Source organism: Entamoeba histolytica, genomic scaffold (genome assembly GCF_000208925.1).
Source record: "Entamoeba histolytica HM-1:IMSS scf_1104750517755 genomic scaffold, whole genome shotgun sequence".
NCBI classification, from domain to species: domain Eukaryota; phylum Evosea; order Mastigamoebida; family Endamoebidae; genus Entamoeba; species Entamoeba histolytica.
The window spans coordinates 29,591-47,131 of NW_001914979.1; the positions used below are offsets into that span (position 1 = coordinate 29,591).

At 25.3% G+C, this 17,541-nt stretch overlaps 7 protein-coding genes across 7 annotated transcripts, besides 1 other annotated feature; 4 read left to right on the top strand and 3 right to left on the bottom strand.

The window, feature by feature from the left end:
- Window positions 1-30: 30 nt before the first annotated feature.
- On the bottom strand, window positions 31-960 carry EHI_095140 (uncharacterized protein; the record flags this gene model as incomplete). Its single annotated transcript, XM_644709.2, has 1 exon — window positions 31-960. One exon carries the CDS (start codon window positions 958-960, stop codon window positions 31-33), a length of 930 nt encoding a protein of 309 aa, XP_649801.2.
- A 297-nt stretch (window positions 961-1,257) lies between these two features.
- On the top strand, window positions 1,258-2,097 carry EHI_095150 (mitochondrial carrier protein, putative; the record flags this gene model as incomplete). The annotated part of the gene is made up of 1 exon (XM_644708.2): window positions 1,258-2,097. The coding sequence occupies exon 1, from the start codon at window positions 1,267-1,269 to the stop codon at window positions 2,095-2,097; it is 831 nt and encodes a 276-aa protein (XP_649800.1). The 5' UTR covers window positions 1,258-1,266.
- Window positions 2,098-2,154: 57 nt separating this feature from the next.
- Window positions 2,155-6,939: a repeat region.
- A 476-nt stretch (window positions 6,940-7,415) lies between these two features.
- EHI_095160 (uncharacterized protein) lies at window positions 7,416-7,753 on the bottom strand (the record flags this gene model as incomplete). Its single annotated transcript, XM_001913786.1, has 2 exons — window positions 7,416-7,657; window positions 7,729-7,753. 2 exons carry the CDS (start codon window positions 7,751-7,753, stop codon window positions 7,416-7,418), a joined length of 267 nt encoding a protein of 88 aa, XP_001913821.1.
- An 860-nt stretch (window positions 7,754-8,613) lies between these two features.
- On the top strand, window positions 8,614-10,767 carry EHI_095170 (uncharacterized protein; the record flags this gene model as incomplete). The annotated part of the gene is made up of 1 exon (XM_643547.1): window positions 8,614-10,767. The coding sequence occupies one exon, from the start codon at window positions 8,614-8,616 to the stop codon at window positions 10,765-10,767; it is 2,154 nt and encodes a 717-aa protein (XP_648639.1).
- A 221-nt stretch (window positions 10,768-10,988) lies between these two features.
- Window positions 10,989-11,926, top strand: EHI_095180 (uncharacterized protein; the record flags this gene model as incomplete). The annotated part of the gene is made up of 1 exon (XM_643546.2): window positions 10,989-11,926. One exon carries the CDS (start codon window positions 10,989-10,991, stop codon window positions 11,907-11,909), a length of 921 nt encoding a protein of 306 aa, XP_648638.1. The 3' UTR covers window positions 11,910-11,926.
- Window positions 11,927-11,991: 65 nt separating this feature from the next.
- Window positions 11,992-13,749, bottom strand: EHI_095190 (uncharacterized protein; the record flags this gene model as incomplete). Its single annotated transcript, XM_643545.2, has 1 exon — window positions 11,992-13,749. One exon carries the CDS (start codon window positions 13,747-13,749, stop codon window positions 11,992-11,994), a length of 1,758 nt encoding a protein of 585 aa, XP_648637.2.
- Window positions 13,750-13,999: 250 nt separating this feature from the next.
- Window positions 14,000-15,937, top strand: EHI_095200 (uncharacterized protein; the record flags this gene model as incomplete). Its single annotated transcript, XM_643544.1, has 1 exon — window positions 14,000-15,937. One exon carries the CDS (start codon window positions 14,000-14,002, stop codon window positions 15,935-15,937), a length of 1,938 nt encoding a protein of 645 aa, XP_648636.1.
- Window positions 15,938-17,541: the final 1,604 nt, after the last annotated feature.

Sequence of the window (17,541 nt, forward strand, 5' to 3'; positions counted from 1 at the left end):
ACTTCTTAAATTAATTTAAAAAGTTTTTTATTAATTTTGAATAAAATTTTGATGTATTGAATCTTCTGAATAAAATTCTTTTAAATGAGGAGGATTTAAAAAAGTTATTTGAGAGTTTATATGATGCAAATAAAGATGAGTAATAGATGAAGGTAAAATAAATTGTGTTGAACCATCTTTTTGATGAAGAACAAGATAATAAAGATTATATAATTGAGATAAATTAAGGTTTTTATATAATTTTCCTGAGATATATAATATTAAATGATGTAATGAAATTAACTTCATAGAATTTCCAAGATGTAAAGAATCTAATTTTAAATAAAGTATATAATTTGGAAAAAGAGTTGAAAATGAAGAATTATTAATACTAATTTGTGGAAGATAATAATTATATAAAGTTTTAAAATAAGGATTTTGTAAATCATTACAACTAACTGTAATTATTTTTGTAGATAACCATAATAATACAATTTTCGTTGCGATATATTTAAAAGTATATGTATATAATATTTCTTTACTTTTTAATATAATACAACACCCAAAAAATAAATCTTTCATTTTTATTAATTCATTTAATTCTGTTATTTTATTAATAAAAATAAATCTTTTTATATTTTTTTTACTAATACTAATTACACTTTGTTTATAATAATTATAATGTTGTTTATTATTTACATTTAAATCATATAAAAACCATTTTTCTAAATTTTTCATTTCTTCTAAATTTCCTAATTGACTTCCAGCTACTTGTTTAATTATTTTTAAATTTTTCATTCTATAAATTATTCGTTTTGCATCAATTGGTTGTTTAATTTCAATTCCAACGATAGTATCTAAAGATTGAATAGTTTGTAAACAATCAACTTCTTCTTTTGTTGAAATTACTAAATGAAACAATACAGTTTTATCTAATTGACTTAGATAAAAAAGTATCTTTTGAACTGACCCTTTTTTCATTTTTTCTTCTTTTATCTTTAGTTGTGCTTCAGCAATTCCCCATCTTTTAGATATTAACTTTATTTTCTCTCTCGTTTGCAAAGGAAGATATTGCAAAATTATTCGACAAAATAAGCTTTCCAATAAACTCATAAAACTTAAAAAAAAAGTACTAATAAAAAGGGTTTCCATTAATAAGAGAAAATAAGAATTTTTTAATAAAAAAAAAAGAAAGTTCAATTTTTGAATCTTCTTAAATTAATGAAGAAAAGTAGATAGTGTCATCATTCAAAAAGAACTAATATTTTTTATTTCTTTAATTCTTCAATGATACAAGGTATGACTTATAAACGATTTCAATTCATGCTTGGAGGTGCATTTGCTGGTGTAGTTTCTAGAACTGCTGTTGCTCCTCTAGACCGTATGCATACCTTGTTAGTTGCTCGATCTGATGAGAGTGGTTCAAAGATGTTAAGAGACTTATTGGCAAATGAAGGAGTAATTGGGTTATGGAGAGGTAATTTTGTAAATTGTATGAAAGTTGCTCCAACCACTGCTGTAAAATTCTTTGTTACTGAGTCATTAAAAAGAATTGCCAAAGATTATTACGCTCGTCGTTCTTTACAATTACCATTTTCTGTTAATTTTGCTATTGGTGCACTTGGAGCTATTGCTTCAACAATGGTATCACATCCAATTGATGTAATAAGAACTCGAATGACAATAGAAACAACTAAAATTCGTAAATATGATACATTCTTTGGTACTGCTAGTACTATTATAAAAGAAGAAGGTGTTTCTGGTTTATATAAAGGACTTGGATTTTCTATTTTAAGTGTTACTCCATTCCAAGCAGTAAACCATGCATGTTTTGATTTTGTTGCTCCATTAGTTCCTGAATGTCAATTAAAGAAACTTTATCAAGGATGTTTATCTTCTTCACTTGCATTTTCTTTATGTTATCCATTAGATGTTGTTAAAAGAAAATTACTTGCTAAGAAAGCTAATTCAGCAATTGAAGCTATTAATACCATTGCTAAAACCCAAGGAATTAAAGGACTTTATTCTGGATTTGGAGTAGGATTTGTCAAAGTTGTTCCATTAGTCAGTGTTCAATTCTTTACTTTTGATCAATATAAGAAGTTCTTTAAATTGTAATTTAAAGTTCATTCTGTCATTTTATTTTATTCTTTTGTTTATTTCAAATGAATATGAAGATCCTTTTCCAATGCAGGAAATACAACAAATTTTAATGCCATGGCTATTGTGTAAAACCTTAGGGTCTTGTAAAGAAAAGCAAACAAGACATAGAAATCTAAGGTCATACAACAAAAAAAGAAATGTCAATAGCAATAAATGGTATAAAAATAAATGACATAACAATGTGAAACGATACACCAAGGAAAAAGGGTTTAGAAGACGAAAGACACAAAGAAAAACAAATAAAAAACAAGGTAAATACAATAACAATAAAGATTATACAAATAACAAATACAAATGGCTAACAATAAATGAGATACAAGAAAGAATAAAAAGAATAACAAGTGAATGGAAAGAAGGAGAATACGAAGAAATACTTAAAAAATATGAAGGTAAGAAGAAAAAATGGTATGATATTCTTCAAGAAGTATATTCAATTAAAAAGAAAAAGATAATTGAAAAGACGAAAGAAGAGTTTAAAGAAAAAACAAAAGATTTGGAGGAAAAAGACATTAAGGCTATAGAAGCAGAAATTAAAAACAAAAACCCAATTAAAGATGAATGATAGATGTAAAATAGCAAGAATAATAAATGAAACAGAAAGTATAAAGAAAGTACAAGAAGAAACAAAAAATAAAGAAGAAAAGATAGAAGAAGAAAAAGAAAAAGAAGAAATACTTGCACTGAAAAATCAAATTACTGAATTAAAAGAAAAAGTTAAAGAATTAAGTATGAAAAGAATGGAAGAAGAACAAGCTATCTCAGAAGAAATGATGAGAAAAGCAAAAGAAATAGTTAGAAAAAAATTTGAAGAAGAAATTACAGAAATGAAAACACAAATTAAAAAGATTCAAACGAATTATGAAGAAATGAAGAAAGAAAATGAAAAATTAGAAGAAAGAAATTTAAAACTACAAGGAAAAATAAATGAGATAGAAGGAAGAAAAATCACAGAAGTAAATAATAAAGAAGAAAAAATCCGAAGTATTCAAGCTAATAAAAAGAAGATGGAAAAAGAAAATGAAGGAATGAAAGAAGAAATTGAAAAGTTGAAAAAGAGAAACAAAATGCTAGAACAAAATACAAACACATTAGAGAAGAAGATTGAAATGATAGAAAAAAACACTGAAGAATTAAAGAAAGAAATAAGAGATAAAGAAAAACAAATCTCTGAATATCAAGAAATTGCAATTAAAAACAAGAAATTGCAGAAATAACAAGAGAAGAATTAGACAACACACAAAAAGAAAATGAAGCACAAAAACAAATAATATCAAAACAACAAGATGATATTGAAAATTTTATTTCACAGAAGGAACTAGAGAAGAAGAAAACGATGACACTTGTGATAAATACACAACCAGTACTGAGGAAAACATCATCAGGAACAATGGAGATGAACGAAACTACTCCTATGAAAAAGACAATAGTGGAGATAGAAGAGAAAAGCAAAGCACTGATTGTCAAAAAACAAGAGATGATAGTCAGACAAGAAATACAACAGAACAAAGAAATAGAATTCTAATTGAAGTGTTGTATTGTTTTGCAATTAATTGGTTAAACAAGAAATTATATAAGAAATTAAGATGGGAACAAATAGAGAATATAATAAAAGTGATAAACATCAATGTCAATAATGAAAAAGAATATATTAAATATATTAAAATGTCACATAAAATAAAAGAAAATACTAAACAATACATTAGAGTGAAAGTAAATGATATAATAGAAGGAAGAGTAGAGTGTAATTCAATAATAAAAAACATCATATTAAAGAATAACTCTAATAAAATTGATGAAGAATATCTTAACACTCTCATCAATAAAATAAAAGAAATGAAAATAGAAAAATGTTCAAACATTAATTACTACTTTCAAAGAAAAGAAGCTGACCGATTAATAATGGAAATTAATAATAGATGGATATTGTCAGGAAGCAGAATGCAGGATCTGCAAGATGATATGAAGAGGATTTCAATGATTATGCACCTCTATCTCCAAAATAAAATAATACGAGATAAATTTGATGAAATAAAAGAAATCCTAAAGAAAATTAATAGACTAGAAGATTTAGTCAAGGGAAGGAAATGGTACAGAATAAAGTGCATCATGAAATTAAAAGAAAATGATGAAGAAGGAATAAAAGTTAAAACACTAGAAAGAATAAAATACCTAAAATATATGATGACAATGATAAAAGAATTAATTAAATTTAATAAAGATGAAATAGTCAGAATCAATACAAATAAAATCATGTTTGATTCTAACAAGAAAATTAGAATAAGGAAGAAAGACCCAAAAAACGAAATATACCCAAATAACGATATTACTTTAGAATATTGGAAATCGTTATATGAAACACAGGTGATATTAAATAAAGATAATTGGAAAATAAAACAAATCACCTCATGGAATGAAAGATATAGAAACTATGATAGTGTCATAATAACAATAAATGAATTAAATTTAAGTATAATGAGAATAAGTAACTGGAAAGCACCAGGAATAGACACTATATATGGGTATTATTGGAAAAGGATGTCATCATCAAGAGAAATCATTCTCAATATCTTTAACGAATGGTTGAACTTCCCTGAAAACATCCCATTAGACATGGTAAGTGGAAGAACTTTATTAATCCACAAAGGAGGTGATAGGAATGATGTCATTAATTATCGTCCTATCAGTTGTACAAATGTAATTATGAAAGTATTTACATCAATATTAAAAGAAAAGATTCACAGAAGAATTAACATGAATAATGAATCATTGAAAATTAGTAATAAACAATTGAGATGTAAATTACAATCTTTAGCTGCTAAAGAAGGAATAATTAATAGTTATATGTTAAAGCAGCAGAAAGAAGAGAAATACCCAAAATATGTGGAGTCATATTATGACATTAAGAAAGCATATGACACAGTAAACCACGAATGGGTTATTGAATCATTAAAATATTTTAATGTAGAGGGTGTCATCATTAACATTATTGAAAGTATGATGACTAGATGGAAGATATTCATCGGTTATAAATTTAATGAATATCTATGATGTATTAAATTAAATAGATGAATTTTACAAGGTGATTCCTTATCCCCTCTACTCTTCATCATTCAGATGAATGTAATTTCTCAAATCATCGAAGAGAAATTCCCAAAAACAAATCACACATTATATATTGATGAAATGAGAATAATGACAGAAAATAGTGAAGAAATGGGAATAATCCACAATGAAATTAAAGAAATAATAAGTTACATATTGAAATGAATGAGAAAAAATCAGGAATGGTATTAAAAAACATTAAAGAAATACCAAATGGAATGCAAAACATCCCCCTAATTGAAGGTGAGGACTTGTATAAATATTTAGGAATATGGCAGTCCGACGAAATTGATGACACCTTCAATTGTAAATCCATCAAAGAAAAAATGAATCAGAAGATGGAAGAAATAAACACTGATGAAAGTAGTAATAGAAAATATATTACTAGAATAAACACGGAAGTAATCCCTATCTTCAGATATTCAGCATCAGTTGTAAATTTGAAAATCACTGACCTAGACAAAATTGATTTGGAGATAAGAAAATAAATAAGAAAGGCAAAATACAATGGTGAAACTCCAAAGATAGGTTATATGTCCCTCAAGAAGAAATGGGTGAAGGATTAAATAATATAAATTATGAATATGTTATTGAATTAGTAAGAACAGTGATGTACTACTGTACCAGAGAAAGTGAAATATGAAATAACATATTAGAAAGATGGTACAGTAAGAAGGGAATATGGAATAGAATTAAAAACACTAATTCATAAAATAAATGAAACAAAAATAGAAGAAATAATAAATGAAGGGATAGAAAAGAAAAAAGAAAAAGAAGTAGTAGTAGAAATAAAAAAATTATTGACAAATACATCAAAAAATGGAAGTGTCATCAAACAAGTGGACACTTTAGAAGATGGTTCGAGTCAAAAGGAGTAGATAAAACTACTACAGTGAAAGCATGGAATTCCATCAATATTAAGAAGAATGCATTCCTCCAATTAACTAAAATGCAGGATGGAGCAATATTTTGTGGGTATAAAAAAGCAAAAATAATGAAAAATGAAAGATTAAAATACTCAACACTTTGTAAAGACAAGATAGCTACAGTAGAACACATTCTACTATCTTGTATTGGTAATAATAAATCACAAATGGAAAAACATGACCATATAGGCATAATCATATTGATTAATAAGAAAATATACAGGAAATAAACAATATAAAAAACCTCCATATGAAACAATGTTCCAATATAAAGATATCACTATGATATTGAACAAATATATTGTGCAAAAAGTGAATGATAATATAATAAAATACCAAACATATATGTATTAGATAAAAAGAATAAAACTGGTCTATTATTTGATATGACAATTGTGGCTGATCACAATATTAATGGAGCCTATTGGAAAAAAAGGAATATGTATAAGGAATTAAAGAATAGGCTAATGAAAATAGAAAAATTAAAAGATGTCAAAATAATTCCAGTAGTAATATCAATAAATGGATTAATGAATAATTCAAGTAATAAATTAATTAAAGAAATAAAAATTGAAATTGACATTGTTAAAGAAGTAAAAAACCTTGTAATAAAAAACATGATGGATGTCATGGAATACTGCGGAGATCACAACCAAACATACTCCGTAGAGCTGCTAGAAGAAGATGAAGACGAAGGGACGGGATTAGTCTCCCCTGAGCCAGGAAGAATAGAAGCTAGTTCTATTAATACTTAATTAATTGCTTTTTATTTATTTCAAATGAATATTACTAAACTGATTTTTTGTATTTTTTAATGAATAAAAAAAATATTGATACATTTAATTCGCATACTTTTGAATATCATTTTTAATGTTATTTATTAATTTTATATTCTTTTTATTTTATCTTTTATTCAGTCTTTCATAAAAGATATTCAATAATATAATATCAATTACGTTATTAAATCAAAAGATATTTATATTTATAACATAAATAAAATTAAAAAAAAAAAAAAGAAAATATCATCAAACAAACAAAAAATACCAAAAGTGTCAATAAAATAAATATAACAGTGTCTCAAAACTTTTTTCATTGAATCTAGAGAAGTATTATTTCTTTTCTATATTTAAAAAAAATAAAACAATTTCTTTTCTTTAAAAATCTTTTTATAAAAGAAGAGAATTTAAACAAAAAATCACCTTTTATTTAACACAAAATAATCAATTCTACATTTTTTGTTTTTTCTCATTCAAATTTGTATCCACAAGAAGTACAAAAACGTGTACCTTCTTCAACTTCAGCTTCACAATCAGGACATTTTTTAGTTTTTCCAGGTTGTCCAACAACAGATTTTTTTGTATCAGAATATTTTCCATATAGGGTTAAACTTTCTTCTTCTCTTTTTTGTTTATAATATTTATTAAAACAAATGTTATGCCAATCTTTTCCATCAGCTTGTTTTCTTTCTGCAAAATACACTGTTTTACCTTTAATTAGTTAATATTTTTATTTCTTAATTAGTCAATATTAAAATTAATATAAAAATAAATTAACAAACCACACAACGCACACTTCCAAGACATGATTTTTTAGATATTTAAAGTTTCAAGTTGGCGATGTCGTATAAATAGATATCATTTAGATATTTATAGAATAAATTATAATATTCTTTTAATTCTTCTTTAGATTAATTTAAAAATACTATGGCTATCGACGTGGATCCACCATTTCGTTTCTAAGGTTTGGAGGTAATTGTTAAACAAATAAAATGACTATTCCATTTACTATTTTTTAAGGCTTTCTGTTTCTAAACTATTAGGGATTTTTCGTATGATTCTTTTTCCAAGAATAATCCTTGTAAATCAGTTCTTCATGACCAATTATTATCGCTTTTTGGTGAGTTAAACAAAAAGAGTCTCATCAACAAGAGACAACTTTCAATCTCTCACACAAAACGAAAAGGTACAAACATATAAGAATCAAAACAAAAAAAACAGTTATTCATGAGCACATCTCACTGGTTTTCTTTTCTAAATAAACGTGAAGATATACTAAAAGAGGAAGAAGGTATAAACCCTTTTGTTTATGATGAAAAATTAGGAAAATGGATTAAAAATACTAAAACTCAATACTCGAACTCTTGTCCACCTGAATTTGATACTCAGATGCCACCATCACTTCCATTAAATTTTCATTACCACAAAATGGTTCCCAATGTCAGAAGGGATCGTTATATAGATCCTTTCACATATCAAATTCACCATTGTATTCCTCCTCTTGTATTTCCTAATTAAATAACAATAATTGAATTATTTTCAAGAATCACAAAAATACTTAATATAGCTTGTTAGGGAGTAAATACCAAAGGAATAAAACAGTGAGAAAATTGGAAAAAAAGAACAAAAACCAAATTGGGTAAACATAACTAGTAAATTCAATCCAAATGGAGGATCTTCCTGATATTGAATACAAACACTTTCCAATAATTAATCTAAATGACTTTTATTCATCCAGTGGTTCTGGAGAAGAACAAACAAGTAGTACCGAGGAATTAGATGATGATGAAATTGATTTAGAAGAAATGAATAGGACTTTTAGTCGATTGTCACTTCAAGGCACAACAGAATTTAATAATGAAATAGACAAACAACCCTCCTTATTAAAGATAAAAAAAATGTCATCAGCCCTCCAAATAGGTAATGAAATCATTGAGTCACAACAAAAACAAATTGAAACTACACCCAATTCAACAATAGAAAAAAGTTATGAAAAAGTTGAAGATGTTAATTCACAAATAAATATAATTAATGAAGAAGGTATAAAAGAAGAAAAAGAAAATGATGAATGTTTAAATAACGTTCGTTATTCATTTAACAGTTTTGGAAGTGTTGCTACTATTGAATCAAATGAAAATGTAGATAATATCATTGATATTATTGATACTGCAAATGAACCTAAATTTTCAATGGATGATTTTGTAAAAAATCCACTCTCTACAGAAGATATAGTTTCTGAACTAAGTCAGTGGCATGGAGAAGAAGATCATTTTTATTCAACAATATCAGATTTAAATAGTATATATTTTAGTTCATTTGTTGTACACTATTTAGGTGCCTTAAAACCATTGTTAGATTTTACTCCACGTACTACTATAAGTAATTCTATTAAAAATTCTTTACAAAGAATTTCTGCTAGAATTACATCTTCTCCACGTTCTAATTCCCCTCCATCATCAGAACCTACAGAAGAATATTGTATTAGACTATTACAAAATATCAAAGATATCCAACAACAAGAAATTCTTGATAATTTAATTTCACTTAATAAAGGAAAAGAATTACTTGACTTTGCTTCTAATAATCAAATGAAAGAAATTCCTTCATCTCCATCTGACTGTGTATTAATGTTATTGTTTGTTATTAACGAATATAATATGGGTTTTTTTACTCCAACATTACCAAGTAAACCTGACTATAATACACTTCAAATGAATGATTTACGTGTAATGATTCATTCATTATCAAAGAAACAAAAAATTATCATTGAAGGAATATTAGATTTAACAAATGTTCCATACATTCAAATTCTCGCTCTTTTTGGTTTGTTTAATTCTGGACAAAGTGCAATGGAACGAACAAATGCCATTCCTCAAGCATACTGTATGTATGAAGTGTTAATGAATAGAAGAATTTATTTGATGGAAGGTGTTGTTAATGGCATTTCTATTGCAAATAAAGAAATAAATTTATGTACGTTACAAGCATTAATTAATAAAATGTCTGTTCTTGACGATAAAATGTTGACTATTATCTGTCAAGTTCATTCATTATTTTGTGACTCAGAAGAATTTATTGAAAAACTTCGAACACGTTGTTTTTATCATTCTATTGAAATATACAGAAGTGTGTTTAAAGATATTGATAAAGAAATAGACACTCCTTTACCAATTACAGTTGAGTCATTATGTAATATACTTCTTCCTTATCTTGATAGTCCAAAAATATTAGCTCAAGCAATTACAACAGTATTTAGTAATGCTCTTTGTTTAATTAATCCAATTGATTTTGTTGTAGAAGAAAGTAAAGGAACAATGTTCTATATTCAAACAGTTGATTTATTTCAACAAACATTATGTCATATTTTACAAACCAAACCTTCTTCTATTAAACAAGTTATTGCCTTAGGAAAAGAACTAAAAGACATTAATAATTTTGAAGGAGCTGGTGCAGTTGGTCTAGCAATCTCTTGCAGATGTAGTGATGTAGAACTTAAAAAATTAAAATCAAAATACAAACATATTATTACATCATTAGCCACTATGTTTAAGGCTCGAACAAATATTTATACTAAAATACTTAATGCTGCTTCATTTCCTAAAATTCCTGTTTATGCTTTCTCTAAAAATGTTGTAGAAATGTCAAAAGTAAAACCAACTTTTTGTGAATTTTATCCAGACTATATTGATTTTGGTGGTAAATGTTTACCAATAGGAAATATCTGTTATTTGTATAAGTGTTGTCAAATGAACCCTTATCAAATTAAACTTAACGATGATATTTTACAAAATATAGTTGATAAATGGCTTGGTTTTCATTAAATTATTTATGAATGACAACTATCCATTTTCTTACCATCAACATTATTTATATCTTATTATAATTCACTTTTTTTGAGGATTTTCATTAAGTCAATTCAATAATAACAACTCTTATCACAAATTTTCTAATTAAAAAATTATTTTTGTATTATTTTAACTTCTAAAAATCAATGACTTAAAAATAATAGAAAAATTCACCAAAAAGAACTTTAAAATTTACTATGTTATTCGTGTTATTTATCTTTTCACTCTGTTCTGCTGCAAATGTTAATGACTTAACAAAAAATTCAAATGAAGCTAAGGACAAGATTAGTGCTATGTCTCTCTTTTTTAAAGCTAAAGTCACACAATCCGTCAATGATATTAAACAAGCCATTAAGAATGATAAAATTGCTTACAAAATGACCGTCAAATCAATTAAACATGACACAAGTTTAGCATTAAAAGAATTTATTGAAGCTAAAAAGGCTAACAAAAATGCAACTGATCTTGTTGATATTTCCACAAAAACAAGAAATGCAGAAAAAGAAGTTATTGAACAAATGACTAAATTACATAACACTTTTGTCCAAACCCTTACTAACACTAGTGCTGGTGTTAAAAAAACTGGTAAAGCAAATAAAATTGAAGCTGAAGTCTCTTTGGTTGGTGTAAAAACAATTGGTGAAAATCTTGCAAAACAACTTAATGCTGCAAACACTACTGACGCTCAACTCCAATTAGTTTTTACAACTGCTAGCTCTGGTTTAAAAAATTTAACTTCACATATGGTCAATGCTACAAAGGGACAATTAAAGGCTATTAAGACTGCCGTTAATTTTGCTCGTCTTGGAGAAGTTAAAATGTTAGAATCATACAACAACCTATATGTAATATATAAATCATCTCTATCTCAAAGTCTTTTTGTTAACCAAACTCAACCAACAACACCATCAGAAAAAGCTGAAGCAAACAAAAAAGCTAAAGCTGCTTTAAAGAAGGATATTTCTGATCTTAAGAAAATAAGAAGGGTTGTCAGTAAAGATCTTGTTAATAAAAACACTACTAAGAAAAATACTAAGAACATTGAAAAAAAGAATAACCTTAAAAAAGCTTCTTTAACACCAAAGGCTAAAAAATGTGTTTCTGCCTTAAAGAAATAACTCATTTACTTTTAATTTTTTCTTATTTTATTATTTTCAAACTAGTAAACAATAATTATAAGAAAAAGTAATATTATTATAGTTAAACTAATTCTTCTTCATTACCACGTAATTCATTGTAACCATTTTTATTCACTCTCCAATGGATTGACATAACACTTTTTCTATAATTACGTTTAGACTCACTTTCAGGAAGATTTTTAGAGTCATCTAATAATCTCTTTTTAATTAATAAAACACCTTTTTTATAAGATTCGTTTTCTGACGTATAAATAATTTCATCAATTCCAATACCATCAACACAAGAAAAGATATAGTTTAAGAGACCAACAACAAAATTAAAGACTTTTCTATAATCAATCCCAATGAATAATGCACTTAATACCATAATACAAAATATACACATTGGGAATGTGTCATTAAAACTATTTCTACCAAAGAATGGAACTTTTTCCATTCCTTTATTGACTATTTGGAATGCAGTTTGTGTTTGAATATTTGAATATTGATTAGATGTAAAATTAATCATATGGATAAAATTCATTGCAAGTGCTGGTCCAACTCTTGATAAATAATTTCCTGCAAATATAATAGAATACGAATCACTTAATTGATGTTTAGTAATTCTAAAGAATGAAATCATTTCTATATTAATAAATGAAGAGAATGCAAAGAATATCATTAATGATAAGATGATTAATGTTTCTACACCAACCCAACCACTTAAATCATTATTAAGTAAACTTGATGTAATATTAATAGTAGGATTAATAGTTTTTAATTTTCCTATCATTGTTAATTCAGGTTGAATAATAAAAATCCAAAATATAAGAATAAGTAATGTTTTGAAGATATTAGTAAACCATCTCCCATATTTATAATAATAATATTTAATTTTCGGGATTTCTTGAATTAATTCAGGAATGTCTGTTTCATTTTCAATTAAGAATAATTGTTTAGTTTTTGTAATTGTCTTTTCATATAATTTCTCATCTCGAATAATTTTTCTTAATGAATCTTGTAACTTTTCATTTGATATTGCTAGTTCTGTGTAATTATTCTTTACTTTATTTGATGGACTTGTTTCATATTTCTCATTATAATATCTTTTAATATCATTTACACATTTATTAACATATGGTCTTAATGGGTCTTCTTCATTAATTATTTCATCATATCCTTTAATTACTTTAATTTGTTCTTCTAATACTTTTTTTGATTCTGTCATTCTGATATTACATAACCCAACATCACAAATATTTTTTCTTAATTCTAATTTATTTGTAAATGTACGTATTGTATCATAAATATACATAATATATCCATTTCCCATTAGTCCAATAGCTAATATTAACCCCCATGCATTAGATAATGTTAATGCAAACCCAAAATATTCTTGTCCACTTGTTATCAATTCATCTCCTTTAAAGAACCAAAATAATATGAAAAATATTATAAGTAACATAATTAATGTTCCATAAAATATAACATTTCTTTTAATACTTCTGATTAATTTTCTGATAAACGTAAAATCTCCTACAATGCTATAGGTTTGAACTATTGGAAATATTAAATAACATAATCCAAATTGTAAAATATAAATAATCCACCATATAACAATTAATACATTTTGATTAATATATAAAAAGTCTTTTTCCGATCTAAACGTTGACACAATGTCTAATGGCATTAATAATGGACTTAAAAATGCTAAATACCATCCTACAAATGAACAGAGCACAACATACCATCTTGTTTTTAATGGGTTAATATATTTAAAGAGAATTCCTAATGCCATAATTCCTGCTAATATAAAAATTAATACAATAGAAACCCACATTAGACTTAATGTTTTGATTTATGATTTATTTGTCTCTCTTTAAGTTCTTTCATTTTTTTTCTATTTGTCTTTTGTTCTATTTTATTTTTTTGTTGCAATTATTTTTGTGTTAGAATTTTCCTTTTTCTTTTTTGTTTTTCTCTTTTTGCTTTTTTTTTATTTCAATCTTCCTTAATTTGTTATTCTTTTTTATCATACTTGTTGTATTATTCACTTCTCTTAGACTACTAGATCTTCTAATTCATTCACCATGGAACAACGAAAGTCACACAGAAAAACACCAAAAGGGTTATACATATCTCGTAAGAAAGTTATTAATGCCTCACCAAAAGATTCAAAACGGAATAAGTTGGAAGAACTTCGGAAAGAATATCAAAAAGCAAAGACTGATGTTAATAAACGACAAGCATCAATTGTGGTGATTAGTGGAAAAGACTTAGAAAATCAACGAAAAGAAAAGAAAGAAGAAAAGATTCAAAAACAAAAAAATAAACAAAAAGAAGGTCGAAAGAAACAAAACATCGTTAATACAAATGCACAATGCATTTCACAAGAATTATATGATACAATTAAAGAAGAAGAAAGAAACAAATATATTGTTAGTTCATTAGCAATGTATAATTTAGGGGAATATTTTAGTAATAACCAAGAAAGGCTTATTCCAAAAATCAGAAAGTCAAGACACAACAAAGGAAGAAAAGAGGAAGAAATTAATATGGAGAGTATTGAAGAAATAATGGAGGAGTATAAAGAAATTAAAGGATTTACAAGATATGTTAAAAAGAGTCTTAGTGAAATGATAGAGAAAGGAAAAAAATATGGAGTTAATAAAGAAATAATAGTTAAAGTTGTAATGAAAAATTGTGGGAGTTATTTTGTTAAGAATTTAGGAAGAAGATGTTCTAAGTATATAAGAAAAATGAAAGAGAAAGAAGAAGAGACATTTAAAGAGATTAAAGAAACATATCAGAAGAAAGAAAAAGAAATCAACATACAAGAAAAATTAGGAAAATATTTTGGATTTAAAAAGAATTATAACAATTTACAAGTTGTTATTAAGAAATTAAAGTCAGCAGTTGAATTTCTTGAGAAACCAGAAAATGTAATAAGAAAGTTTGGAAAAGTTGGAGAATATGAAGAAAGAAAGAATGAAGTCGATGAAAGTATTAAAAGAAGTATAGAAAGTATTATTAAAGAAAAAGAAGAAGAAATAAATGCAATGGAAAAAGCCATTAAAGAGTATTGGAAAGAAAGTGAAGAAGAAAATTTAGAAAATTATATTGAATTTAAAGAATATAATATTGTTGGAATAAACAAAATAGAAAGAATACAAGATAAAGAAGATATTGATATTAAGAAAAATATTTATAAGAAAATTAAAGAAGGAAAAGAAAAATTAGAAGAGATTTGTAAAGAATATAATATGCAAAAAGACTTTGGGTTAGAAGAAGATATTATTGAATATGGGTTTGCTAAAGGAGAAGTTGTAACAGTTATTAATGAATATCCCAAAGAAGTAAATGAATTAGTTAATAAAGCATATTCATATTTTCAACAAAAACAAAAAATTAATCAATATGGAAATTTACCAAGAAAAGAGAAGATAGAAGAGATGAAAAGAAAAGTAGTTTGTATTACATTCTCCACAAAAGAAAAAACAAATGAATTTGAAAAATACTCAAAATTTGTTGGAATTAAATTAACAAAAAAATGTTGTTTTTCATATCCAGGTAAACTTCAATCAATTATAGGATTATATTTATGTAGAGAAATAGAAAATAAATTTAACAAAAGTAAGTATCATTCATGGAGAACATTATTTGATAGTTGTTATGTCTCATCTAATAATATTACATATTCATTATTTGATAAATATTGTAATCAATTAAGAAAGATTATCAATGATAGATATTCCAATGTTGATGATATTACACAAGGAACTGCATGTATTTCTATTAACACAGTTATTAAAGAGGTGATTAAAAAATATCCAATGAGTAAACTTGAAGAAGCATGTGATAAGAATCAACTAGAAAAATTAGTTGATGAAGTAAGAAAACCATTAGTTGATAGAAGGATAGAAGAAATGAAAATTGAAGCAAATGCACATGTTGACATAAAAACATTAATGGGAGAAGAAATTGAAACAGAGGAAGAAGATAGTTATAGTTCAGATTATTCAATGTAATTGAATAAAATGAAGATTTTTGTTTATCTTTTTGTTACAACAACAAGAAAAATAGCGTATTTGAATTAATGAGAAATGAATATCAATCTAACAAACTGTTTCATAAGTTAACATATAAGATGAATTGTTAAAATTTAATAAATAATACAAAATGATACAGTTATAAGAAATACATATGATAACAAGGCTTTCTAAAACAAAAATAATAGAAGAGACAAATTAATGACATGGCTATGCATTTAAATAATATTACGTACAAAGAAAATAGGAAAGACTAAGAATGAAAATAAATAATATTAAAACACTAATAAAAAGACTACGAGAAAATATGATATAATAGGTTGAAGTTAGTTGATAAGTTGAGTAATTTTGTTTTAAGTCTGGAACTAGAATAGTTGATAATAATATTGAAGATTAATAAAAAATAACATTGGAACATATGTTAAATGTATAGTTATACATTGAGTTTTATAAGAATGATTTGAAGAAATTTCTTGGCAATTAAAAGGAGTATTTTAATGTAATGATACTATTCATAATTATAAATAAAAATAAAGTATATTCAATCTATAACCAACAACAATAAATTGAACGAAACATAAAATGTATTTTGTTGAAAATTTTTATAAATCATTTTAGAATATGTATATCCATGTTATTGAACTGCAATAACTGATTATAAACATTTCACATGCATCAAATGAAAGAAATAGTTAATACAAATAAGCATAATAAATTGGAAATGTTTATTTTTATTTCAATAGAATATGAGTATTAATGTATTTCATTATTGTAACAGTTAATATAATAAGAGATAAATACATATTTGTATGAATTGAAATTATATGAAATAATTGATTGAAGTGAATATTAAAAGAAGAAAAAGAAAATTATTAGAGAAATACTTGGAAATAACAAGAACAATGTGAAAATTAGAAAAGAAAGGAATAAATGAGTGGCAGTAATAACTAAACAGGAAAGTACAGTATCTATGATATTCGAATATATTACTAATGAATAATAAAAGAAAGGAGAAATAGAAAGAAAAATCATTTGCATTCATAATTGAACAAAAAAGAAACTAATGAAGAATAGAAAATACAACAAAATTGGAAAGAATAAACATTGTACAAATCATACAGAGATGTCAGATAATAGAAAGAATAAATAGGAAGAATATACAATAGAAAGAGAAACATCAATTAACATCATATAAATGAAGAAATAACATATAGAAACAATAAAATATAAAGAAATACATTAAGAATATGAATAATAAAGAATATAAGAACATAACACAGAGGAATAAATAATGAAATAAAGAAGAAATAGAAAGAACAGAAGAATGATGAGAACAGGAAGAATATGAATAAAAGAAATGATTCTAAATGTGCAGAATATATTATATAATAATATAATAAGAAATATTAAAGAAAGAATGGAACTAGGATATAATGAAACAGTGATAGTATTAATGTATTTTGATGACATTAATTATGTATTAATTTAGAAGTTTTTGTTAAAATGTTCAAATGAAATACAGAACAGTTTCATTTTAATGCATTTCATTCAATTCATTATTCAAGAAGATTATTTTCTAATAT